This window comes from Aquila chrysaetos, chromosome 12 (genome assembly GCF_900496995.4).
Source record: "Aquila chrysaetos chrysaetos chromosome 12, bAquChr1.4, whole genome shotgun sequence".
Lineage (NCBI taxonomy): Eukaryota > Metazoa > Chordata > Aves > Accipitriformes > Accipitridae > Aquila > Aquila chrysaetos.
The window spans coordinates 11,999,582-12,020,611 of NC_044015.1; the positions used below are offsets into that span (position 1 = coordinate 11,999,582).

General features: G+C 39.6%; 1 protein-coding gene across 1 annotated transcript in view; it reads left to right on the forward strand.

The window, feature by feature from the left end:
- The window catches only part of RGL1 (ral guanine nucleotide dissociation stimulator like 1), an 83,684-nt gene that overhangs the window by 24,916 nt on the left and 37,738 nt on the right, over positions 1-21,030 (forward strand). Inside the window, 3 exon segments of the mRNA XM_030032672.2 lie at positions 3,386-3,403; positions 3,405-3,595; positions 14,464-14,541. Of these exon segments, the coding sequence (XP_029888532.1) occupies positions 3,386-3,403; positions 3,405-3,595; positions 14,464-14,541 (287 nt within the window).

Sequence of the window (21,030 nt, forward strand, 5' to 3'; positions counted from 1 at the left end):
TACTCCCTCCTGCTAGGATGTACTATTAATTTAGGAAATGGTGGAGTTTATAATTAATTTATAATCCCATTGAATGTTAACAGGTAGTGTTTGCACCTTTGGCCCATGAGGCTGTGGGTTCTAGATCTGTATTTTGGCTGTCAAACTGAGTGAAATACCTGGCAACTTTGTGGCATGTGGAGGTTTTTCTTTATTTTCCTGTCATCAGTAGGTAAAATGGCAAGAGATCAGTGTATCTTGGCCAGTTCTTGCAGAGAAGGACTGATGGGAAATGGAGATTGTGGTATCAAAGGTTGCACATCATGTCTCATGAGATTCATAAAGGAGTGTTGCTTTTACACACCTAGTAACCAGCTATGCTGGTAACAAGCTGCTTTTAACTTAGGACCTGCTTACTCAAGCCCTGTATTGGTGGCTGTAGCAGAGAGAAGACGTCTGTTGGATATTATGCTCATACTCGTATCTTTTCCTCATCCTGCAATTGTGTGCGTGGCTATCTTGCACTTTCACAACGCCTTGGTAAGTCAGTAAGATTGCGTGTGGGTTCAGGAGCCAGCCTGTACGGGGCAAGGTCAGGACCTTAATTGTAACCAGCTTGGAACCGAATTATAGCTCCTTCAGTACTGGGCATCTGCAGCTGGTTTTGGACTCAGTTTGTGTTTGAAGGAAGTTTTTAGCCTGAATGTTTTTTAGTCTGCATGGAGCTCTCCTGTTTCAACAAGAACTGTATACATGGGTAATGTTTTGGTCTGTATAGCTGTAAGATGATCGCCTTAAAAGAGAGTGGGCCCCTCTGAAGGTACAACACTGCAGAGGATTAGTAACGATGTTAGAATTACACCAGATCAGTACCCGCACAACCTCAAAAAATAAGGACTTGCAAGAATATACCTCTGTTCAATCTTTCTACATTTGCTTTTGAAAGATGCTGTCTATCTGGTAGGAAACTATTGTCCCATCAGTTATACTTGCAGATTATCAAGGCCATAATCCACTGCCTGAAAAATCAAAGTGAGACTGTTTAAAAAACCTAAAATAAATCAGACTATAAAATGCCACATTTGTTTATTTTCAGCCTTGTAGAGGACCAAGAAAATCTTACTGAAGCCCTGAGATGCTGGGGTCCAGCACCTTTGTTAGGCAGCTGGGTGAGTTGGTAGGAGAGGAACAGAAGGAGCCTGAGAGCCTTTTTTTGTTGTTGTTTTGATGCACAAAACACTGCAAAACTTCTGTTGGCTTTAATTGGTGCCACATAACAGTGATCACTGTGTGCCCCTGTCAAAACTTGCAAAGAGCTTTAGGAATATCTTTTAATAGCAGTAGATACAGTATTCCTCTGAGCAGACAACACAAAAACAAACATGAAAACTCTTTTGCCTTTGGGTAGCCTGGTTATGTCAGTGAAGAGATGGCCTCTTGATTAAATCCAGACTGAGCAGTTTCCTGTTAGCATGCTAACTCAGCCCACAATGTCTTATTCCGAAAGTCTGTTATTGAGCTTGTCTGCCAAGTCCTTTTTCCTTTTAAACTTACAGGCAGAATTGCTAAAATAATACAAATACAAACAATACCTAAAAGTCTCTTAAAATGATTTCTAGCAGTTTAATGTTTTGCTGACAAACTCAGTTTTAGATTTTCAGAGTTTGGTGTTGGGTTTTGGGTTTGTTTGTTTGTTTGTTTTTTAACATTCTCCCAACTTGATGTCTTGGGGAAGTTGCAGTGTTGCAATTAATGGAAAATTTTGTGCATGTATCAATCTTGGAAGCAGATTCTGCCCTTGTTTGGTACACAATCACATCAGTGAATGAGAGGTTTTTACACACACTGAGTAGAACACGGCCGCAAGTCAGTACATCGTGAGCAGGGCAATCTGCTGGATAGAAAATTAATAGTTAAATACAGTGGTGCAGACTTTCTTCCCTGTTTGAAAGCAGTTGTATTGTGTAACTAGTTATTTTCAAAAGTATATTTTAATTGTAAGAGGAAAAGTCAGCAAGAAAATTAATATTGGGGGGGGGGCAAGTTTTACTTAGGGAAAATTTGAATGGAGGAGATACATAGCGGTGGTAACAACATATCCTTTTAGTGTTTCTGTAATGGTGGTGTTATGTATAATTCCAGATACACCTTTAAGTCAGGTATATAACAAATTATACATGTTTAAAACAGCTATAAGATCCGTGAAAAAAAATTTTGCAAGTTACTCATGGTTGCAGACACTCGGATGGGCTCAAGCCATTTCTTTCTCTGAAGGAAAATGACTTTTTTGTTACTGGAGTTTTATTAGTGCTGGTTATATGTGAGTATAGTGATTAAATAGCGATTATGTGTGTCATGTAATTGCAGTCAAGGTAAAAGAGCAGGTGCGTCACAGCACGTTTTTCTCAAGCTGAGGATGCAGTACGTCAGTCAGTTTGGTCCCCATTAAACAGCAGCAATGGAAGGGGAACTGTATGTTTCCCCATGCTGCTTCTGTAGAGTTCAGCCTTTTTTACGTTAGTGGTCTGAACGTTTCTTCCCAGAGACATCCAACTGAAAAGGTAGAGAGAAATTTTCTGTTAGATTGCTCTTGTTGATGTTTTTTATTTATAATCCCATTTTTAAAGCTTTTTATCACACACAATTAACAAATAAGTATTTAAACTAGTCACAAAAATAGTTTTCTGAACTGTCCTCTAATAGTGGCAGAATTTAAGGGAATGTTTCTAGTTATTTCAGACTTAAAGCAGGCTGTAAGCATTAAAAACAAATGCTGTTTAAAAAACACACACACCCCCAACACCAGACCCTGGATTTGTTGACAATATTGTGCCAAATGGAAACTGTAAGAGAAAATTGAAAAGTTATGATGACATGTTTGCAAGATGACTTTGACACCCTCCTTGCAAAAATACCGTGAAATGTTTCACATGTGTTCATGACCCTAGGTTCTGTGTGGCAACCCAAAGCTGGTATTTTCAGCAAGGGAATCACAAGTGCTGATGCTATAGTTGTGGTCAGTTTTTATGTTTATTCAGAAGTTAAGCGAGAGACTGAATCACCATTGTTGTTCCCTCCAGTACTATTATTCTTCGTGGGATAATGGATTTTTCTTTTAGAAAATAATATATGATGGGATCATAAGATAACTTGATAGCAGTTAGACTATAAAATATTTTGTGGAGCATATCAGAGAAATATCTTAAAGATAAACTTGCTAAAAACCTCCATTATTTGATACAGCAGTCGGTGTTTGGAGAGTCAAAACTGACAAAATCATTTAGTAACTAAAGATGGACTATTTCTGTGAAAAGATGGAATTTAATCTGTGTTTCATTGTGAAAGCAGTGTCAGGGATCTGGCTTCTGTCTGATTTTTGTGCTTTGTTTTTTTTTCAACTTTGTAGGTTGAAGGAGACCAGTTACCCTCCAGAACATACTGTCAGCCAGTACGAAACATGCAAGATCAGGACAATAAAAGCAGGAACTTTGGAGAAACTTGTGGAGAACCTTCTGACAGCTTTTGGGGATAATGATTTTACCTACATCAGTATCTTTCTGTCAACATACAGGGCGTTTGCTTCTACTAAGGAAGTACTGGAACTTCTCCTCGACAGGTAAGAGCCAGTATATAATGGAAACTGAGCCATCGTTGACATGACAGGGGGATGTTGTCAGGAATTTCTTTCATTACTTTTAGTGGACATGAACTTAATAACCCGATGGACAGATGTCAAGAATACTGCAAAATTCAGAATTTCAGCATAAACATAAAATCCGTAAATGCATGCTGCCCACATCCCAACTTTCATTAAAGCATAGTTACCGGGGGGGAAAGTGTGTCATGTTTGACTGCTAAGGAACCAAACTGGGACTGACACAAGAAAATTAATATAGCTTCCCCCCCCAAAACCAGAATGCGTGGGCTGCAAAGTCGTACCTAGAATAGATTCCTACGTTTTGCTGGATACTGATATTTTCAGACACAACTCTCCTGTTTGGGGGCTGCTGATTTGAAACAGGGATTGTGCAAACATAAGAAGGAATTCACTAGCCACTTTTATTACTTCACATGAACATGCAGTCATAAATTTTTGCAGACAGCACAAGAACTGCTTAATGTTATAAGAATAGCTTTTATGGTAGGACTGCTATATCTGTATAAATGCTTAGAAACCATATCATTAGTTTCCTTGCCCTAAATTCTGATTCATGACTGGGTCAGAGGTGATCTTATTTTGGGAGTACCATATTTATTGCATTTTCAAACTCAAGTGATGTACAGAAACAGTTATTTTGGCATATAGTAATTAGAACAGAGGAGTAGCGTAAGAACTCGTACGTTTTAATTTTGTCTCTCTCACTAGGTAGATAAGGAACAAGGCATGAATAAGTTATCTGTGTTTTTCTTTTGTATCTGAAAAGGAATATAATACCACTTGCTTTGTAGGAATCTTATGTGGCTCAATTAGTAGTGATGTTGAAATGCCCAGCTGCCAGTCCTACTGTGATTGTAATAATAGCTGTGGTTGCTCAAGTGCAGTAACTTCACAGCCAGGTAAGAATTCAGATAAAGAAAGAGCAGCCATCCTGGGAGCAGACTGTACAGTTAGATTTACTACTGTGAGCTTTACCTCTCAGTCCATACCAATTCTGACGTAGAACTTGAGGAGCAATAAAAATTGACAGTGCATATATACAAAAACATAAAAATGTTGAGGAATTCCTTCTTTTGAATGGATAATTCTTTCTATACCCTCAGGTTTGGATTCTATGTTTTGGACATACATATCTTTGAAGAATAAAATATGAAAGGACACCAAGTTTGTGTGGATTCTACTAACTTTAAAGAGGAGCTGACTTGCCAAGTGACAGTGTGTCATGAGAATCTCTTGCTTCCTAAGCAAGTGAATTGCCAAAAAGCCACAAATTTATAGGAGAAACCAACAATTGTATGCATATACATTGTCACTTCGGCCAATAATGCTTCATGTATGATTTATTTTACTTACTTTTATAAAGACACATTTTTAACAGAAAAAGTTGGAATAAATAAAATAGTAGCCTTTGCAAGGATGCTTTGCCCAAAATGACTATTTTAAATATCATTCCCCAAGCAGTGCAGTTTTTATGGCTCTGTGTTGGTGGATTGCCCGACTGCTCTTTCAGGGTTCTTATGTATTAATTGATGTGTATCTGGGGAAACTTTCTTTCTGTAATCAATGAGAACTTGCAAGTAGCTCAAATAATGTGAATCAGTCAGTCAAAGGTGGCTCTAAATCCGATGATACACACCTTGCTTTTCAGTTAAAGGCTCTTAAGTTGTCTTAAAGTACATTCATGTATCCCGTTTAAATGCCCAGAAAGCATCTTTATGTGCGTTCCCCGCCCAGTTCAACATAGTTTTGATTTTTAGTAGTTTCTATTCTTATTTCTCTCTTACTAAGGCTACTTCAGTGATGCAAATAAATGTCCCACCTGAGACTGTGACATCATTTTACAAATCACTGTACAAACATGCCTAGAATTGTTTGCAACAGCCCCTACCCTGAAGACCCTCTACAGTCAAGAGATGATAAACAGTGAGAGAAATTGACTATGATGCAGATACTTAGGAGGAGCATACTGAGGCAAAGAGAGAGTAAGGGTTTAACTCACAGTGACAGTTTTGGAATTCGACCTGGGTTTTCACACATCCATATTTTTACACACCCATATCTCGTTGTTGTTTGCTGTTCTCAGGAGGCAGAAAAGTGTTATGCAAAGAGCAATTCATACATTGCACTTTTTAAATTTGTATAATTATAAAAGATCCTGTGTATCTGACAAACAAGTTTAGAATCTACTGTCAAATTTGGGTGATCACTATCAAATCAGGGTGATCACCAAAGTCATGTTTTTGGAGAAAAATTCTTGGCACTGGGAGGCTGCCTTGGGTCCTTGGTGGTGGGCTGGCTCTTTGGTCAGTGCAAAGCCCCTGGGCAGGACTAGGAAAGGGGTCTTGTAGCTGTTGGGCTGTTTTGTCCACCTGTGTGCTTCTGTGCAGAGGACTTTGTGTGTGTAACTTGTGTATGGGACAGGTGATTATTTCATGTGCAAGTGTCGGGATCTTTTCTTCTTTGTCGCCTCACCTGGCTGGATTCAATGGGTGCTCCAGGTGGTTATGCCCAAGAAGCCAAGCTGTGGGTGCTGCTGGAGGTCTGGATGAACTGGGGCATGGGAAGGCACATTCAGCTGCAGTGTCCCTGCTTGTGCTTTTCCACCTTTGCACTTAATATAGGATATCCCTCTCCAGAATTGTCAATTCAGCCCTTCAATGACTACTGAAATTATTAAATCCCTCTATAATTGGGGATTGAAGCATTTTAAACTTGGGGTTGGGGCCAAAGGGATAATCCATTGAAACAGCAGTCCATCCTACAGTCAGTTAGCCTTGTTGTGGTTTTGATTGTTTTGTGGTATTTCATCACTAGCCATTAAAATGTTCAAACTCTGTTAGGCTGCACTGTTTTAAGGATGATGAAAAAGTCTTTTGGGAATCTTGCTTTGCACTGAAGTTTGTAGAGCCCTCTAGATAAATGGTTCTGTTTTCTTCCTGTATTTTCCCCTACTGAAAAGGATCATAGCAACCTAAAAATAGAAACATACAAAATTAGTGAAATATTGAAGTTATAAAATCAGGTACTCAAAGATCAGGAATTTGAGAGGGGGGAGAAATTAAGATCTTTATGAAGCTCATCATCATGGGCTTTAGTTTCTATTTCTGTTTTGTTTTCTTTAATGTAGGTATTAATGATAGGATTTTAAAAACAGCCTGAAGAAAGTAATTACTCATTCCCTGAGAATCATCAGTCATGAGACACCTAAACTCTTTGGGCTCCTGTGAAAATGCCAGCTCCATGCAGTAAAGGTTTCTATAAATTGTATAGCTGGTGCAATTTAGCTCAGTTAACTCTGCAATTAAGTTCTTAATATTTTCATATCTGGGAATTACATCTGTAATATTACAATTGGATTGCAGCACGAAAGAAGTGGCAAGTCTGACTTATGAGTCTTTCTTACGTTTTCTCAGGAGGGTATCAGAGGAGAGAAAACCAGTCTTGATTGGAAAAGAAATTGAGCAGACAGGACTAACTCAGCTTTGAAATGTGTGCATAGCCAGTTTATAAGGGGCTTCATTAGAGCATTCAAGCAGGAATGAACAAGAAAATAGGGTGTCCTCTTCTAAAGATGATGTGCTTGTTACTCACTGCATCGGTGGCTGCTGATTGAGGGGAAGGATCTTGGGCCAAACTTGTGCACTACTCTGTCCTTGTGGTCTTGAAGAGATTGAGTGCCTGTCCCGTTGGTTTTTGGTAATATGCTGGCACGGTAGAAGCCCTGCTTTAAGGAGGGACATCCTCTTGAGGTTGGCTTTGAGGGTAGGAAGGGAAAATAAGGGAAATTCAGATACTGCAGTTTTGCTTCAAACAAATAGCCTAAATGATATTTATAGCAACATCTCAGGTAAGTTTGGGTAGTCCGGTTGATTAGAACAGCAGCAAGTCAGGAGCATACATGACACTAAGGAAGTCTGCTCTGCTGCCCTCCTCTGATGCTGCTTTAAAGAGGTGAAAATGTCAGAAGAGGATAAGAAAGCACAGGGAAAAAGTCTCCATAGAACAGAACTTTCTCTTTTGAGCCCAATTCTGATCTTACTGGCTTGTGTACCTCTCAGAGCAAGTTATAATGTCTCGTTCAGAGGAAGGGCACGTAGGCTGCCTGACCTTGTCAACATTTTTCCCAGCCTTTTATAATAAATGATAGAATCCACAGGAAATCTTAGGAGGTTACCACTTCCTTCCCCTCTCACAAATCTTAGGAGTGTAGTGTTTAAGAATCCATGGATGCTTCTCTTGGCTTTTTGAATATCATGAATAATCTAGAATTTTATGGCTGGGGACAAAATACAGATGAAATTTAAGCTATAATAGTTAGAATGATTTACATGCAGCTGTGGAATATGGGCTTGTGAAGAAAAGCAGATGTTATAAGGAAAAATAAAAAAAAAGAAATGGATAGTAATTAAATTTAACCAGCTTAGTTTTCATCTCTACATTAGTGTAGAATAAGTAGAAAAGAGTCTGCATTTTTGCAACTTGTTAATAATAACAGTACAGAGGCTAAAGTAGGTGTCAGTGCATAGTCTGTGTTTTGTAAGTATTTGTATTTTGTTTTCCAGTGAAGTAAAAAAGTAATGAAAAGGGCAATGTCTTAAAAAAGCAAGTAAGATTTTGGCATTAGTTGTCAATTTTAGTTTCATGTGAAGAGCTTGAGCCCCGTTTCTTATTCTTGGTGATAGAGCACGATTGTGGAGCAAGGGAACAATCGTGAATGGCAATGCTGAGCACTTGTTCAGTCCAAGGGAGGACGGTGATATGGCCAGATCAAAAAAGGCCCTTCCATTTTTTACAGGTGAGCAGCTCCTTGACATAGAGTAGGAGGGAACAGCATCTGCATCTCCCAGTTGTAGGATACTTTTTTTTTTTTTTTTTTTGTAGAAAAGTACACATTGACAAACTTCCTCCAAAAATTATATCTGTAGAAGCCGGGTTCCCCTCAAGTCCAGTGCATTCAGTTTATGTTGGATTTACTGTGGATACACCCCTTGCTGTGAGTGCTGCATAATTGTCTGATGTATGCATTAGACATACACAAATTCAGATGAGACAAAAAGAGTCATGGGACTCTTGGAGAAGTGTCCTTGGAAATCTGGATGTATTGTACCCTAAGTGAGGGGGGATACCTGTTGGTCATTTGATGTGGTCTGCAGAGTACCCTGTCCAAGCAGTGCAAGCATTAACTGAATTTGGGACATGAAACATTTATTCTCTCCAAAAAAGGTGAGATGCTTTTCCCTGAGTGACAGAGGCAAATAAAAAAGCAGATGCTGTACTTAAGAGAAACTGAAGCATTAGGGAAGAGAAAAATGAACTTTAAAAGGTTTGAATAATTCTGGATAATGTGTGCTTTTGTTAAATCGGTCCATGCTGCAGTGAGGTTTTGTGAAATCTTCTGGGCAAAACCTTTTTCCCGGCTTGGGCCTTACTCTGTTAAAATAAGCTGTGATCTGCCCTGTGAGCCTGTGAGGCTCTGCAGCCATCGGTAGCTCAGAGGAGGCCTTTCTGGGATGCACGCTGTAATCTTCATTTCCTGCATGGCTGCGGAGGAGTTAGCAGTTTTCTGTCTCCCAGTGTGGTAGGATGGACTAAAGGGACTTGCGTGTTGCTTACACTGCCTTTAGTCCTCTTCACCTGACGTCAGAAAGCAGGAGGAAGTCCTCCCAAAGCCAAACATACATGGCTTCGGTTATGTCACAGCAGGAATTGCACAGTTGCATGGTGCTAGTCCTTGTGGTGTTTTTGACTCCCACAGCCCGTGCTGGTATTGTCATCACAGAAATGCACAAACCAACGGGGCAGAGGGGAACATTTCTAAAGCAGTTTCTGCCCTACGATACATTCAATGCAGTGAGTGGAGTGACAGAAAATATAAAATGAGGCATATGAAAAAGTTTAAATTGTTAATATACAATTTGGAATATGTAAAGACTGATGCAGTTCCCCGTGTTTCAGTCAGAAGATACTTATTGGATTTTTAGTACTATGCTACTTATTGTAATGGACTTTAAATTGGGCCCTTTGATAACTTCTGTCTTTAGTAAGATCAGAGATGTGCTATTTTCTCTCTGAGTAACTTCTAATGCTTCTTGGAGATTGTGAGTAAATCGGGGGGGGGAGGGGGACGATGTAGGGTTTTTTTTGTTTTGGGGGTGGTTTTTTTTTCTTTCTTCCCCTGCAGGACTTCAAATTCAGCTCTTACTTTTTATTAAATTTGAGACTGGAGACCTATTCATTCTTTTGGCTGGATTCAGCCTATAAAAGTTTTCTTTTCACATAGAGTAGAAGTCAAACTAAACAAAATCTCGGGCATAAGCTGGTATGTTGAAAAGTGAGGGGGATGACTTGTATTTTCAAAGCTATTTAAGAGTAATTGGACATCCGCATCCCTTTAGTATTCATGGAAGTTTGGCACCTAAATGCAGCAGACAGCTTTGAAAACCTGCCAAGTCTTTAACACTATAGGTTCTGATATTTTCTCTTTGTTTGGTTGAAGTGGGTAGGGAGATTTAAAAAAAAAAAAAAAAATTAAAAAAAATTAAATCTTGTTGGTATTTTGATAAGAAAACACTTGATGGAAGTTCCTGGAGAGAGGAAAAGGAGACCAGCTCCTCCTGCCCCTGGGGTGTGTGAGTACAGCATGATGCCTCCACAGAGATCCTTTGGTATCCCCAGTGTCACTGGGTGTGCTGTGGAATTAACCGCTCACAAGTGTGATGGAAACCAAAGATGTTTAGCTGTCCAGATGAAAGCAGAACTGAGCCAAGTTCCTCTCTTACATATTTTATTTTCTCCTGGTAATCATGTTCCTTGCAGCAGCGCTTAAAATTGGGGCCATGCTGTGCTTGGCACAGTCACATATAAAGTAGCAACTGGTCTCTATCTCAAGGAGTTTACAGAGAAAGGAATGGATACCGTTTGATGGGAGACCCAGAGCTGGATAATGACAGCAAATAACAAGTTAGTTTTACATTTTCAGTTAATTTCTTCTGCTGGAGGATGGCTCAATAGGGGGTAAATGGAGAGGAAAATGGAGGTAGAGAGCAGACATTGATGGAATGGGTCTTTTGGTAGCACAGCCCCACACTTTAGGACAGTAGCTTTTTATGGCATTTGGTTCACTGTTATTGCTGTAGCATCTATTCTTTCGTCTGTTGTTTTCCTGTATACTGGGTTGTTTGTCTACTCAGCTAAAGCAGCGACTTCATTTCCACAATTCTATGTGTGTATAATTCAAAACACCTTATGACTCTTGCTGAGTATCTGTGCTTCCAAGTTGCTTCTTTTGATGCTTACAAGCCTTATTTAGGGCTTTTTGGGGGGCTTTTGCAGAGAACCACCTTTCCTTATTATTTCCGAGTTATTCAAAGAGTATTTTCCTCCCTCTTCTACCCTTCCCTTCTTAACAGAGATGCAGGGGTGCATTTTCTACTCTGTTTTTCAGTATTTAAATATTCACTACTACCCATTACATTCTGGTCTCATTTGCTTAGTCAGTCCCTTTGAGTGGAGTCTATAACTGTCCAAACGCCAAGCAAGGCTGAAAAGTTCTGTGGGCTACAGGATCCTTTTGTTTCTTATGTCTCTTTTTGTATGCAAAGCATTCATACAAGGCTGTGTAGTGAATGGCTCTTTGTCCAGGAGCTGGTGAGAACAGAGCAGTGGAAGTCTGCAGAAACACTGTTCTTTATATCAGATGTATCATTAACTCCTCCTAACCCGTATTTAATGACCTGTTGTTCATGCAGAGCTCTTGCATTGGGAAATAGGCAGAGGTTTACATTTGGCAATATAATTAAGCATTATATAATTCTGCAGTTTTGTACAGAAAATTGCCTGCTCTTTATTACTGTATTATGGATTTATATTATAAAAAATCAGCATGTATGTCTCTAGTGGGATTTAAATGCAAATGCCTAAAGTTCTGCAAATACTTATTTTATATTTCATACAATACTAGGACAATGACACTGCGAGTCATCTCAATAAATTTTGCTCTAAGACTTAATGGCAAGTTTTGAAAAATGAATATAAAAATTTAATTGTCATTCAAAACCTGAAGCTTTCTTTGCATATTTCTCCCAGCAGGGGGAAAAATGTCTTTTGTCTATTGGCTAAGATGTATTTTAGTCATCTTATCTAGCAGATGGCAGTGGAGAGTGAAATCCTCTCCCTTTAGCAACAGGACAGGGGCAGCCGTCATAGTGTGAAATGTACATTATATCAGCAGCATGTCTTGATTCTGTCCTGGGCAATCTGCACTGAGAAAGCATCAGCATAGTTCTCTAAATGTCCCCCTTATGCTCTTTTTGTATCTTCTTGGTAAGATGATATGTTACCTAGTCTTATAATATTCAGAAATGCAGGACAACCTACAGGTCTGCAAGAGCAAATATTGAAACCAATAGAGTTAAATCTAATAAAAATAGGTTAGACTTTACACTTCAGCTTAGCAAAGTGTTGGAAGTATTGTTCTTAAGGTTTCTCTGAGGTATTCCATCCTTGCAGTAAAGCAGTGGGAAGTATCTCAAACAGTTGATTGCATTCACTGTGAATTGCAAACGCTAGTAATGAGCGTTTAGGGTATGACTGAGAGCTGAGAGAGGCCAGGTAGGATTAAGTGGTGAATTCGGGCATAGTGGAGAGTCGGAAAGAGGTATCTATTCAATTTTACAGCTTCAGTAGTGCTGATCCCAATAAAAAAAAGCACAGGCAGGGTGTGAAATTGCTTGGGAGAATATAGGAGAAAGCACAGAGGCTATTGATGCATCAAAAAATTTCAGAACAAGATTGACAGCCATTCTTGTACCAAGCAGTGGTTCCTCTGTGAATACTCCTGTTGTGATACACTGTGACCACTGCGGGATGGAGATGTTATTCAGCATGTTTAGAAGTGGATTCTTACCCCATTGTCAGTTTAACTAAGCATATTTTTCTTTAGATGTTTGGATTAGCTCTGTGAAATCACAACAGCAAAATGGGTTATCCTGCATGTACCTCTAAGGACCCTTTCTGGTTTAAGAAGTCCTTAAAACCTATTATCATACTTCTGCTGTCTTACAGGACCAGCACGACTGTTTCAGGATAACTGAGAAGAATTTGAGCCCTTTAAAACATAAGTTTACAAGTTTTTATGCATGTGTTATGCCTTTTTTTTCTGGAGAGATAAAATTCTGAGATTTCCGAAGACTTCACTACTGATGTGGGAACTTAGGTTGAATGAGAGACAGTGTATTGGTCAGACTAAGCTACTGGGGTCAAGCAGTCATGATGTTGTTCTCAGCTTTGCCACAGATATGTGGTAACAAATGGAGCAAATAATTTTTTTGTTACGTCTACCTGCAATGTAGTCGGAGATGCCAAGATCTGGTTTTAAATGAGCTGTTTCAGATAATGCAAGTGGTCTTACTGCAGCACTCTCAAGGCTAAGTAAGCCCAAGCTGACCTCTTTATGACTGTGGCTACACTGCTTCTATCAGTGGGACTACTTGTTTGCCTTTATTAGTTTGGGTTTACTTTGCAGTGTACTGGAATGTATGCAAACCCTTGATCTCTCTCTGCCTCAGCTTTCCCCATCCACAGTGGAATTGTCCAACGTTAAGCCCTTGTCATAAGATTGTTGAAACTTAAGTTCCTATTTTAAAGTATTGTGGAGTTCTGAGATTGTGAGCCATAGTAGGGTGGACTATCAATATGAGGGTGGTGGATGGTGGTGCCAAAACATGTTCTTTACAAGCTCACTTTCACCAGCAGATCTGCTAGATTGAATTCAGTTACGCTAGTTGAATGTCTGTATAGATCTGGGATTCTTACATATGAAGCCTTAGACTGATACTTTAGAGGAACATAAAACTACCACCTCTTATTTTGATCCTTTGAAACATTTTGGATGAATTTGTTACAGTTCTGTCATGAAACTTATGGTTCACATGGAAACGGACAGCCCACTGTATTTACTTTATCCGACATTACTAGGATGTTGTAGCACAAACACTTAAAGATGCACTTGTTCCCCTAACTAGTCAGATTAATTGCAGGTGCCTGACACAATTAGTTGAGCACAGAATGTGTAAAATCAGCTTGCCTTACTTTGGACTGTGAGTAATTGTGTGTCTTCATTAAAGCTGCCTGTAAGGAACCATGAAATTCTTTATGAAGCTGTATATCTGAAACAATGGGCACTCCCATTGAAAATGAAGTGCATAATCCTGCCTTCAAGGCACATGCGCTGCCTATGTAGGTAAGAGATTTTGCTTTGCGCTGTTGGAGCTATGCCCATGGTTTCTTCTTTCCCAGTGGCATTTTCACAAGCGCCATGGGCCATTCCCACTCGTGACAACTGTGTCAGTAGTTTTGGCACAAATGGGCACTTACCACTTAGAAAACTTTGTGTGAAATCACGCTTGGAGTTAGAAGGAATGACAAATACTAGAGAAACAGAAGCTGTATTGGAGAAAGTGGTTCTGTTAACAGCCTTACTGCACACTGGAATACTTCTCTGGGAAAGGATGGAGTGAAAATGGGCAGAAAGGGTCTTGGAAGTGTAAGCAAAGAAACTGTTTTGGCTGATTCCTCCTGTGTGCAGGCTGCTTCATATAAATTAAAAAATTATGTTGGAAGATACTGGCTGTCTCTTTAGGATTTTTTTCCTCCTAAATGAAATAATCTTCCAGCTCCTTAATTTTGCTCAACTGTTAGATTCCATATTTGTAGTTTGAGCTAGAAACACTTTTTGGTTGTTTATGATAATTGTATATGAATTATGCTATTTGGGATTTTGCTTTCATTCAGTAGAAGTTCCTCTAAACACCCATCTCATTTTTCAGGTATGGAAACCTGGAGACCTCAAGCTGTGAAGAAGTTGGAAGTGAGAATTCCTCTGAATCCAAAACAGTACTCAGGACGTAAGTGTGGTTTTGTACTGTACAGCAAGCCCCAGTCAGGATTCAGTGTTGGGGGAGAATGCGGGCAGCATAGCTGTTGTTTCCTTTGAAATTTCACAGCACTGTTTGCTTGCTTAAAACAAGTCTGTGTAAAGGCCAAATATAAATTGTCTCGTAACATATCCAATAATATAACCCAGAGATCTTTCCATCAAGGAAATTGTCTCAGAATTAAACATGAGATGAACACATCTAGGCCAACATTTTGTTGATTAAACAAACAAGGAGTGTTTGTTTCCCCTGCCTTACCTATAGCAGTAAATGGTTATTGCTTATGACTGATTTTATTGTGCATTACAACAGTGTCTGCAGACCAAAGCTGAGGTTGTTTCGGGCAACGTGTATGCATGTATCTTTTCCATTAGTTCCCCTATGATTTACAGTGTTGCTTTTGGAGTGAAATTTAAATTCTGAAGTCATCCTAATTTGCAAGAAAAATAGCAAAGCTGTTTTGAAATGCAGTTTAAATGGGAAAAAAGTGGTTTGGTTATCCTTCTAGCATCACATGAAACTGCATTTTATCTTTAGACAGTGGGTGTAAAATGTGCCTTAGGTCATCAGCATTTGTACTTTTGACATCTGTATGGTCTGTGGTTTGCATGCATTATGGCAATAAAAAGTAGCTGTGTTGTTATATTTGGTTACAGTATGAAGATGCTTGATTCTTGTCAGCATTACTGAAGATTGCTTTTCTATGAATTTATCTCAGCTTCCACCAGTTAAGAAAACCTTACATTTTTTTATCAGTGCACCGATTTCTCAAGGTGTAATTGAAGAAGAATCCTTTAGTTTCCTTTTGTTTTGAGATGGAAGAAAAATGTTGAGCTTTTCTATCATGAGATACACTGTCTAATCAAGACTGAGAAATACACTGCAGTATTTTCATTCCTGAGATTCAGGCAGGCTGTCGATTCAAATCACATTCTATTCTACAATATTGGGCCTGGTCTTCCCACTGCTTACCTCCATGCTTTTCTGATGGCTTACGTGTTGGGATGGGGGGGGGTTGAGTCTGGCTTAAAATAGTTCAAATATCCCCAGTCCAGAAATGTGCCATTAACATACTAAACACCTTCCTGTCCTCCATTGTCTGAATGGAGTGGTTAGACAGTGGGGTCACTTTGCCTTCTGTCATCCACGCGGAAACCTTTTTGTTTAACCACCAGAGATAAACTGGTAAAAGCTCCTTGGCTGTGAGCATTTCAGTAGCTGTCTCTGAAAACAGAATGAATTATGCTTGCTTGACTGCAGAAAAAATGTAGAGCTTAATTAATGTCTGTAAATGATACAGGAGTGTCAAAGGCGTTAGTTATTAACAAGCGATAACATTTTGTTTCTTTTTTTTTTTTTTTTTTTTTTAGTACTTAGCAAGGACAGAAAGCTACAAGCTCTGATGATTTGGGCTGTTCCTCTTGCCCCATGAGAATTGACATGGGAGCTCAATTCTCCGATTCTTTCCTGGATGGTGTTACAGAGAGCTATCAATATTTTCCTCCCATTTTGCCATGAGAACTCATCAAAGAGCAGCTGGTAGTTAACACTTGGTCACAAGCACCAAGAAGGTAGTGGGAATAATAGGCAGTCAGTGGGTTCCCACACTCCCATCCAAAATGAGCTCTAGGGTCTATTCCAGCTTTGGGCAAACCATATGACCTCCCCCTATCTCAGTCCAGCCATAAAATATGAGCTAAAGCAGTACCCTTCCTGCAAAATAGATTAAGGCTTTATATTGGGGATGAGGAAGATAATGTCACCACTATAAATCATGTTGGGATTAATCCCCCAACTGCCTTTCCATGGACCCAAAGGAGCTTGATGGAGAGGAAAAGGGTGAAAGTAATATTGATGTCAGTGTCACTCGGGCTTTGGGCAAAATACATCAATTTTTGTTATGCCTGGAAGTGAGCATGCAAGTGAAATAGCATTTAGTAGGAGCATGTTTGTTTTATTTTTTTTAATGGAATTGTTTTCCTACTGACATACACATAGTTTATCACATACCCCCTGCCTAGTTGCTTCCTGCTGCATCAGTGCCGTCTCCCCTCTTGGCATGTAATTGTCACGTAACGCCCTTGTGCAGCCAGGGACTGACAAATGGAAGGAGTCTGTCGTCCTATTCCTGTGGTCGCACAGCTTCTCATGAGTTTATCTGACATGATTTTCATTAATATAGTCAGCACAGCTGATTTTGATCCTTTGGTGTCGTAAGATACCTTTTATGTCTGAATTTGATACCTGTTACCCAACTACTTATTTATAGAAAGCTCAACAATGAAGTTGTCAACAAAGTAATTTGTCAGGTATATGTGTTTTAGCAGATGCTGTATAAATGTGAATTCACTGTCCTGCCTTGAAAATTTCCATTGCTCTCAGTTGCTCTGGCTACTTGTCTCTTAGATATGATTAATGGTATCTGGAAAAGAGGTTGGCTTTGTAGTCCTGTTGTGAAACATGTAGTTCTAGCAGTTCAGGTTTTCTCTTGTCTGGCATAATTCCAATATAATTGCATTTGCCGTCTTTTCTCATAGAACAGAAACATGATATAATTGTGCTCTTGTTTTTATATGACTTGGAGAAATAAGGGGAAGAAGCACTAGAGCCATGTTATTTCTTACCATTAACTCTGTATTTCTCAGAGGAAAAATATCTTGTGGGGAAGCCCATGGTCTGCAGCCAGAGATCTGCATTCGTCAGACGCTGGCTCTGACAGTTCAGATGCTTTAAAAATCCATTTGAGGCATTAGAAATGGGGATGCAATTTAAAGCATTTCCACTAGTTTGACACAAGAAAACACTACAGAAATTGAAAACAACTGCAGGAGAAGAATTTATGACTCTCTAAATATCTTGTGGAGCTTTAAAGGAGAGAGGGGTTTTTGCAAAATTGTAGGTACATATAGGAGGAAAAATATGTTATACGTTGTGTACTGTAAGCCCACAGGTTACTACTTTCTGTGTTGAAATTCTCTGTGCTTTTTGTACTTGTAGTATAGAGTTGTGATATAATTTGAGAAGCAAAATGCCTGATGTACGTAATATTTTTTTATTATTTTAGCATTGCACCCAGTGTTCATGTAGCTCAGAACCTGCAAGTCCTATGCTAGGGCTTAAGTGCACTCATGGCACAGCCTTGTTTGAGAGACTTGTGGGAGCTATAAACCTACTCTTGTGTTTCCAAATTATGGGTCTGAGCCAGCAGTTACTTCTCACACTTGTTGCAGTGACATATAGTTGTTACTGACCCAAGATCACTTCAGCTATGTTCGGAAACATGCCTTCTAAGGATCCGTTCTGCCAAGGGGATTTTCTCCTGTTCACTTAAGCATCATTCCTATCATTTTTGGGCCACTGGAGTGGTCAAAAAAATTGTATTTTTTCAACAAGGATCTGACTTAATTACATCTAATAAAAAATGTCTTTCAGGCTTTTTATTATTACTGCCCTTTTCTTTAAAACTACATTCAGTAATACACAGCTTAAACAAAGGTACTGTAGTTTTGTAACTTTAAAAACACACGGACAGTTTGGACCTTAGAGTTATGAGTAAGCTCTGAACACCGTCAAAAGTTTTGTGAGCTTGAAAAAAAACCTGGCATGCATGACTCTAAGCTTTTTTATTATTATTATTTTATTTTTTTTCTATCAGGACCCACCTTAGATTTTCATGTTCAGTAGTTTGCTTTCCACAGTTCTCACTACTTTCAGTCAGTCGGAAAGTTCGTGATCATAATTAACAGAAGAATAAAGTCCAGAAAAGGTCAGATATTCTGGTCAAATGTCTGAGTTAGAGGGACTTTAGCCTGTGTTTCCAGAAATATGATGCCATGCCTCTTGTAATTGTCTGATAAGAGAGTTGTAAGGAGTAACTTACTTGGCCCTCTATCTCCTCCTATAAGCAATTCTTTTTGCTCTTTCTTGCATCACATAAACAAGATTGCCTGGTGCTGTTTTGCAGTTCTGCATGTTTTTGTGTCGAGGTGTGACAGAGTTGCCTCCTCATCTCAGTTAGGTCATCGTTGTCTTTGGAGTTCTCTGTATTCACTACATGTTTTCTACCTTAGGACTTCTGTTGACTTTCAGAAAGAAAAGAGTAGATATAACACACCAAGACATGTGACCATGCAGAATAAAACCATACATACATTAAACACAAAAATTATCAGCATGATGAGTAGCATTAAGAATTAGAGAGGTCCATACAATAGTACACATTACAGGAACTGTAGAGAAATTGTACTATAATTCAATTATATTTTTGGTTTTAAGTGAGGTTGTATAGTTCAAATGTGTGGTTTGGTACACATCACCTGACAAAAAGCAAATGAGGAAAGAAAGTAGAAAAAAGAAATAAAGTACTTTCCCCTGCTCCTGTCTGATGTGAACACTCTGTACACCTTATCAGCCAGGAGTCATGGGAAACTTAAATGAGACAGTCACGTCCAAGAGACCTCAAGAACCTTTACATATTCTGGGAAGGGGATCAGCAAGTCAAGCAACTAATGTTGTCTGGGGACTTCGGTCCTCCTGAAGTGATTGTGTGTATGAGATAGTTAGAAACAATGCTTTTGGTGATATGACCTGATCCACTGTGGTCTCTATTCAGAGCAGGAGAGTTCCTCAGTTAACTTTTAACTCACTGTTAAAAGGTTGAGTTTTCTGTGCAGAATGATTTGTGAAATACCTTGTGCCCTATTTCCTTCCCCCTACTGAATTAATTTTGACTGTGTTAATTTTGATCTCTGGGCAATTCACTGCTGACAGACAGCTATACCCAGATCACAGACTCCATGAATTTAAAGAGGTGATGTATTAAAGGAGCAGAACACTTTTTTCCGAGAAGATATGCATTAAAGACCTTGCTGGAGCTGGTTGAGGATGGAGACAGAACCATAAAATATTGTCGCTGCTTCTACCTTTTGGAAGTCAATAGCTTCACTGGATACTGACATGCCTCTGAGTAATGTGAGGGTCTGAAACAGTGCTGAGGCCATGTCACTGAGGTGATTTGCTAGGCTTGAGAGACCTGGAGAGCTGATGCAGCACATCACACTTCATGGATGAAAGGCGCTGAGCTTTTTGCCATGAGTTTTGAAGATATCTGTCAGTGAAGTTCCCAGAAGTGATTTATTCCTGTTCCCCACACACAGAAAAATGTCCATCCTGGCAGTCCAGGCTTGCCTGCAATGTTTGCATTCAGGGAAGACTAGTTTAATGTTAACTGAATCTAGTCACTTGAAGACCTTGCTCAAAAATATAGCAGTATGAACCTGCGATTACCTGCTGGAGACGTTTTTCAAGAGGCAGATGATGTTGCCATATTGGTCCATGGACTTGGACCATGATTTTTTTTTTTTTTTTGTTTGCTTTCCAGAGGTCTAACATTGGTATGTTTTCTTTAAAGGTACCCTTTAGGCATGTTCATGAATATAACAGGGAGAGGAAAAAGCATGCCATCTCCCCCTGTATGTAGAAATAACTCTTGCGTTTGTAGCTAGTAAGAGACTCCACAGCCAGGGCAAAGGTGATGAAAAGGAAATGCTGTGCCGTAAACAGTGAGCCATGTTCTGATCCATTCATGTACATCTCTCCTCCTGATGAAACCAAAGAAAGTTTAAGAATTTTTATGAACCCAAGTTTAGGTTATATTTCTCAAGGATACTAAACAGAAATCAGTAGAACTGGAAAACTGGTCTCCTGGTTGCAGTATGAGGTTTCAAATGGGGATTTTAATTAATTTTTTTTCCTGGCTACACTGTATACTCACATCCCCAGTGCTGTAAAAGGGAGGTTTCTTACTGGAGTTGGAAAAGCTGAATGAGAGGCAGAAACAGTTTATGTAGTACAAAAAGTAAAATAGCTTTAAGCCCTCAAACTCTCTTCTTCTGCAGTCCCAAGCACTGCTATGGCTGAGTCCTGAGGCTTTTAAATCCTAAATGAGCTTGAGTAACAGTAAAAGTCCTTTGAAGCCTCCTCTTGGAGTATAAGGTTGTGGTTTCCTTCTGCTGCTGGCTTTGGTTTGCTGATTTGGAGTAGATTGGTGGTGGTCCCCCTCAGATGAATGACAGGCCACAGAAATGAATCAAAATACTTGGGACTTCTTTTGTTGTCTTGAATGTCAGCTCCTAGTTGCATCTGCTTTATCTGTATTGGGTTTGTGTGGTGGGCTTTTGGTAATGGGGGAGGGGGCTACAGGGGTGGCTCCTGTGAGAAGCTGCTAGAAGCTTCCCCGGCTCCAAGTCGGACCCGCCTCTGGCCAAGGCTGAGCCCATCAGCAATGGTGGTAGTGCCTCTGGGAGAACAGATTTAAGGAGGGGAACCTGCAGCAGAGTTTGGGAAGTGGAATGTGAGAGAAACCCCTACGCAGACAGCAAGGTCAGTGAGGAAGGAGGGGGAGGAGGTGCGCCAGAGGAGGTTGATGCCCCTGCAGCCCGTGGTGAGTCGGCAGGCTGT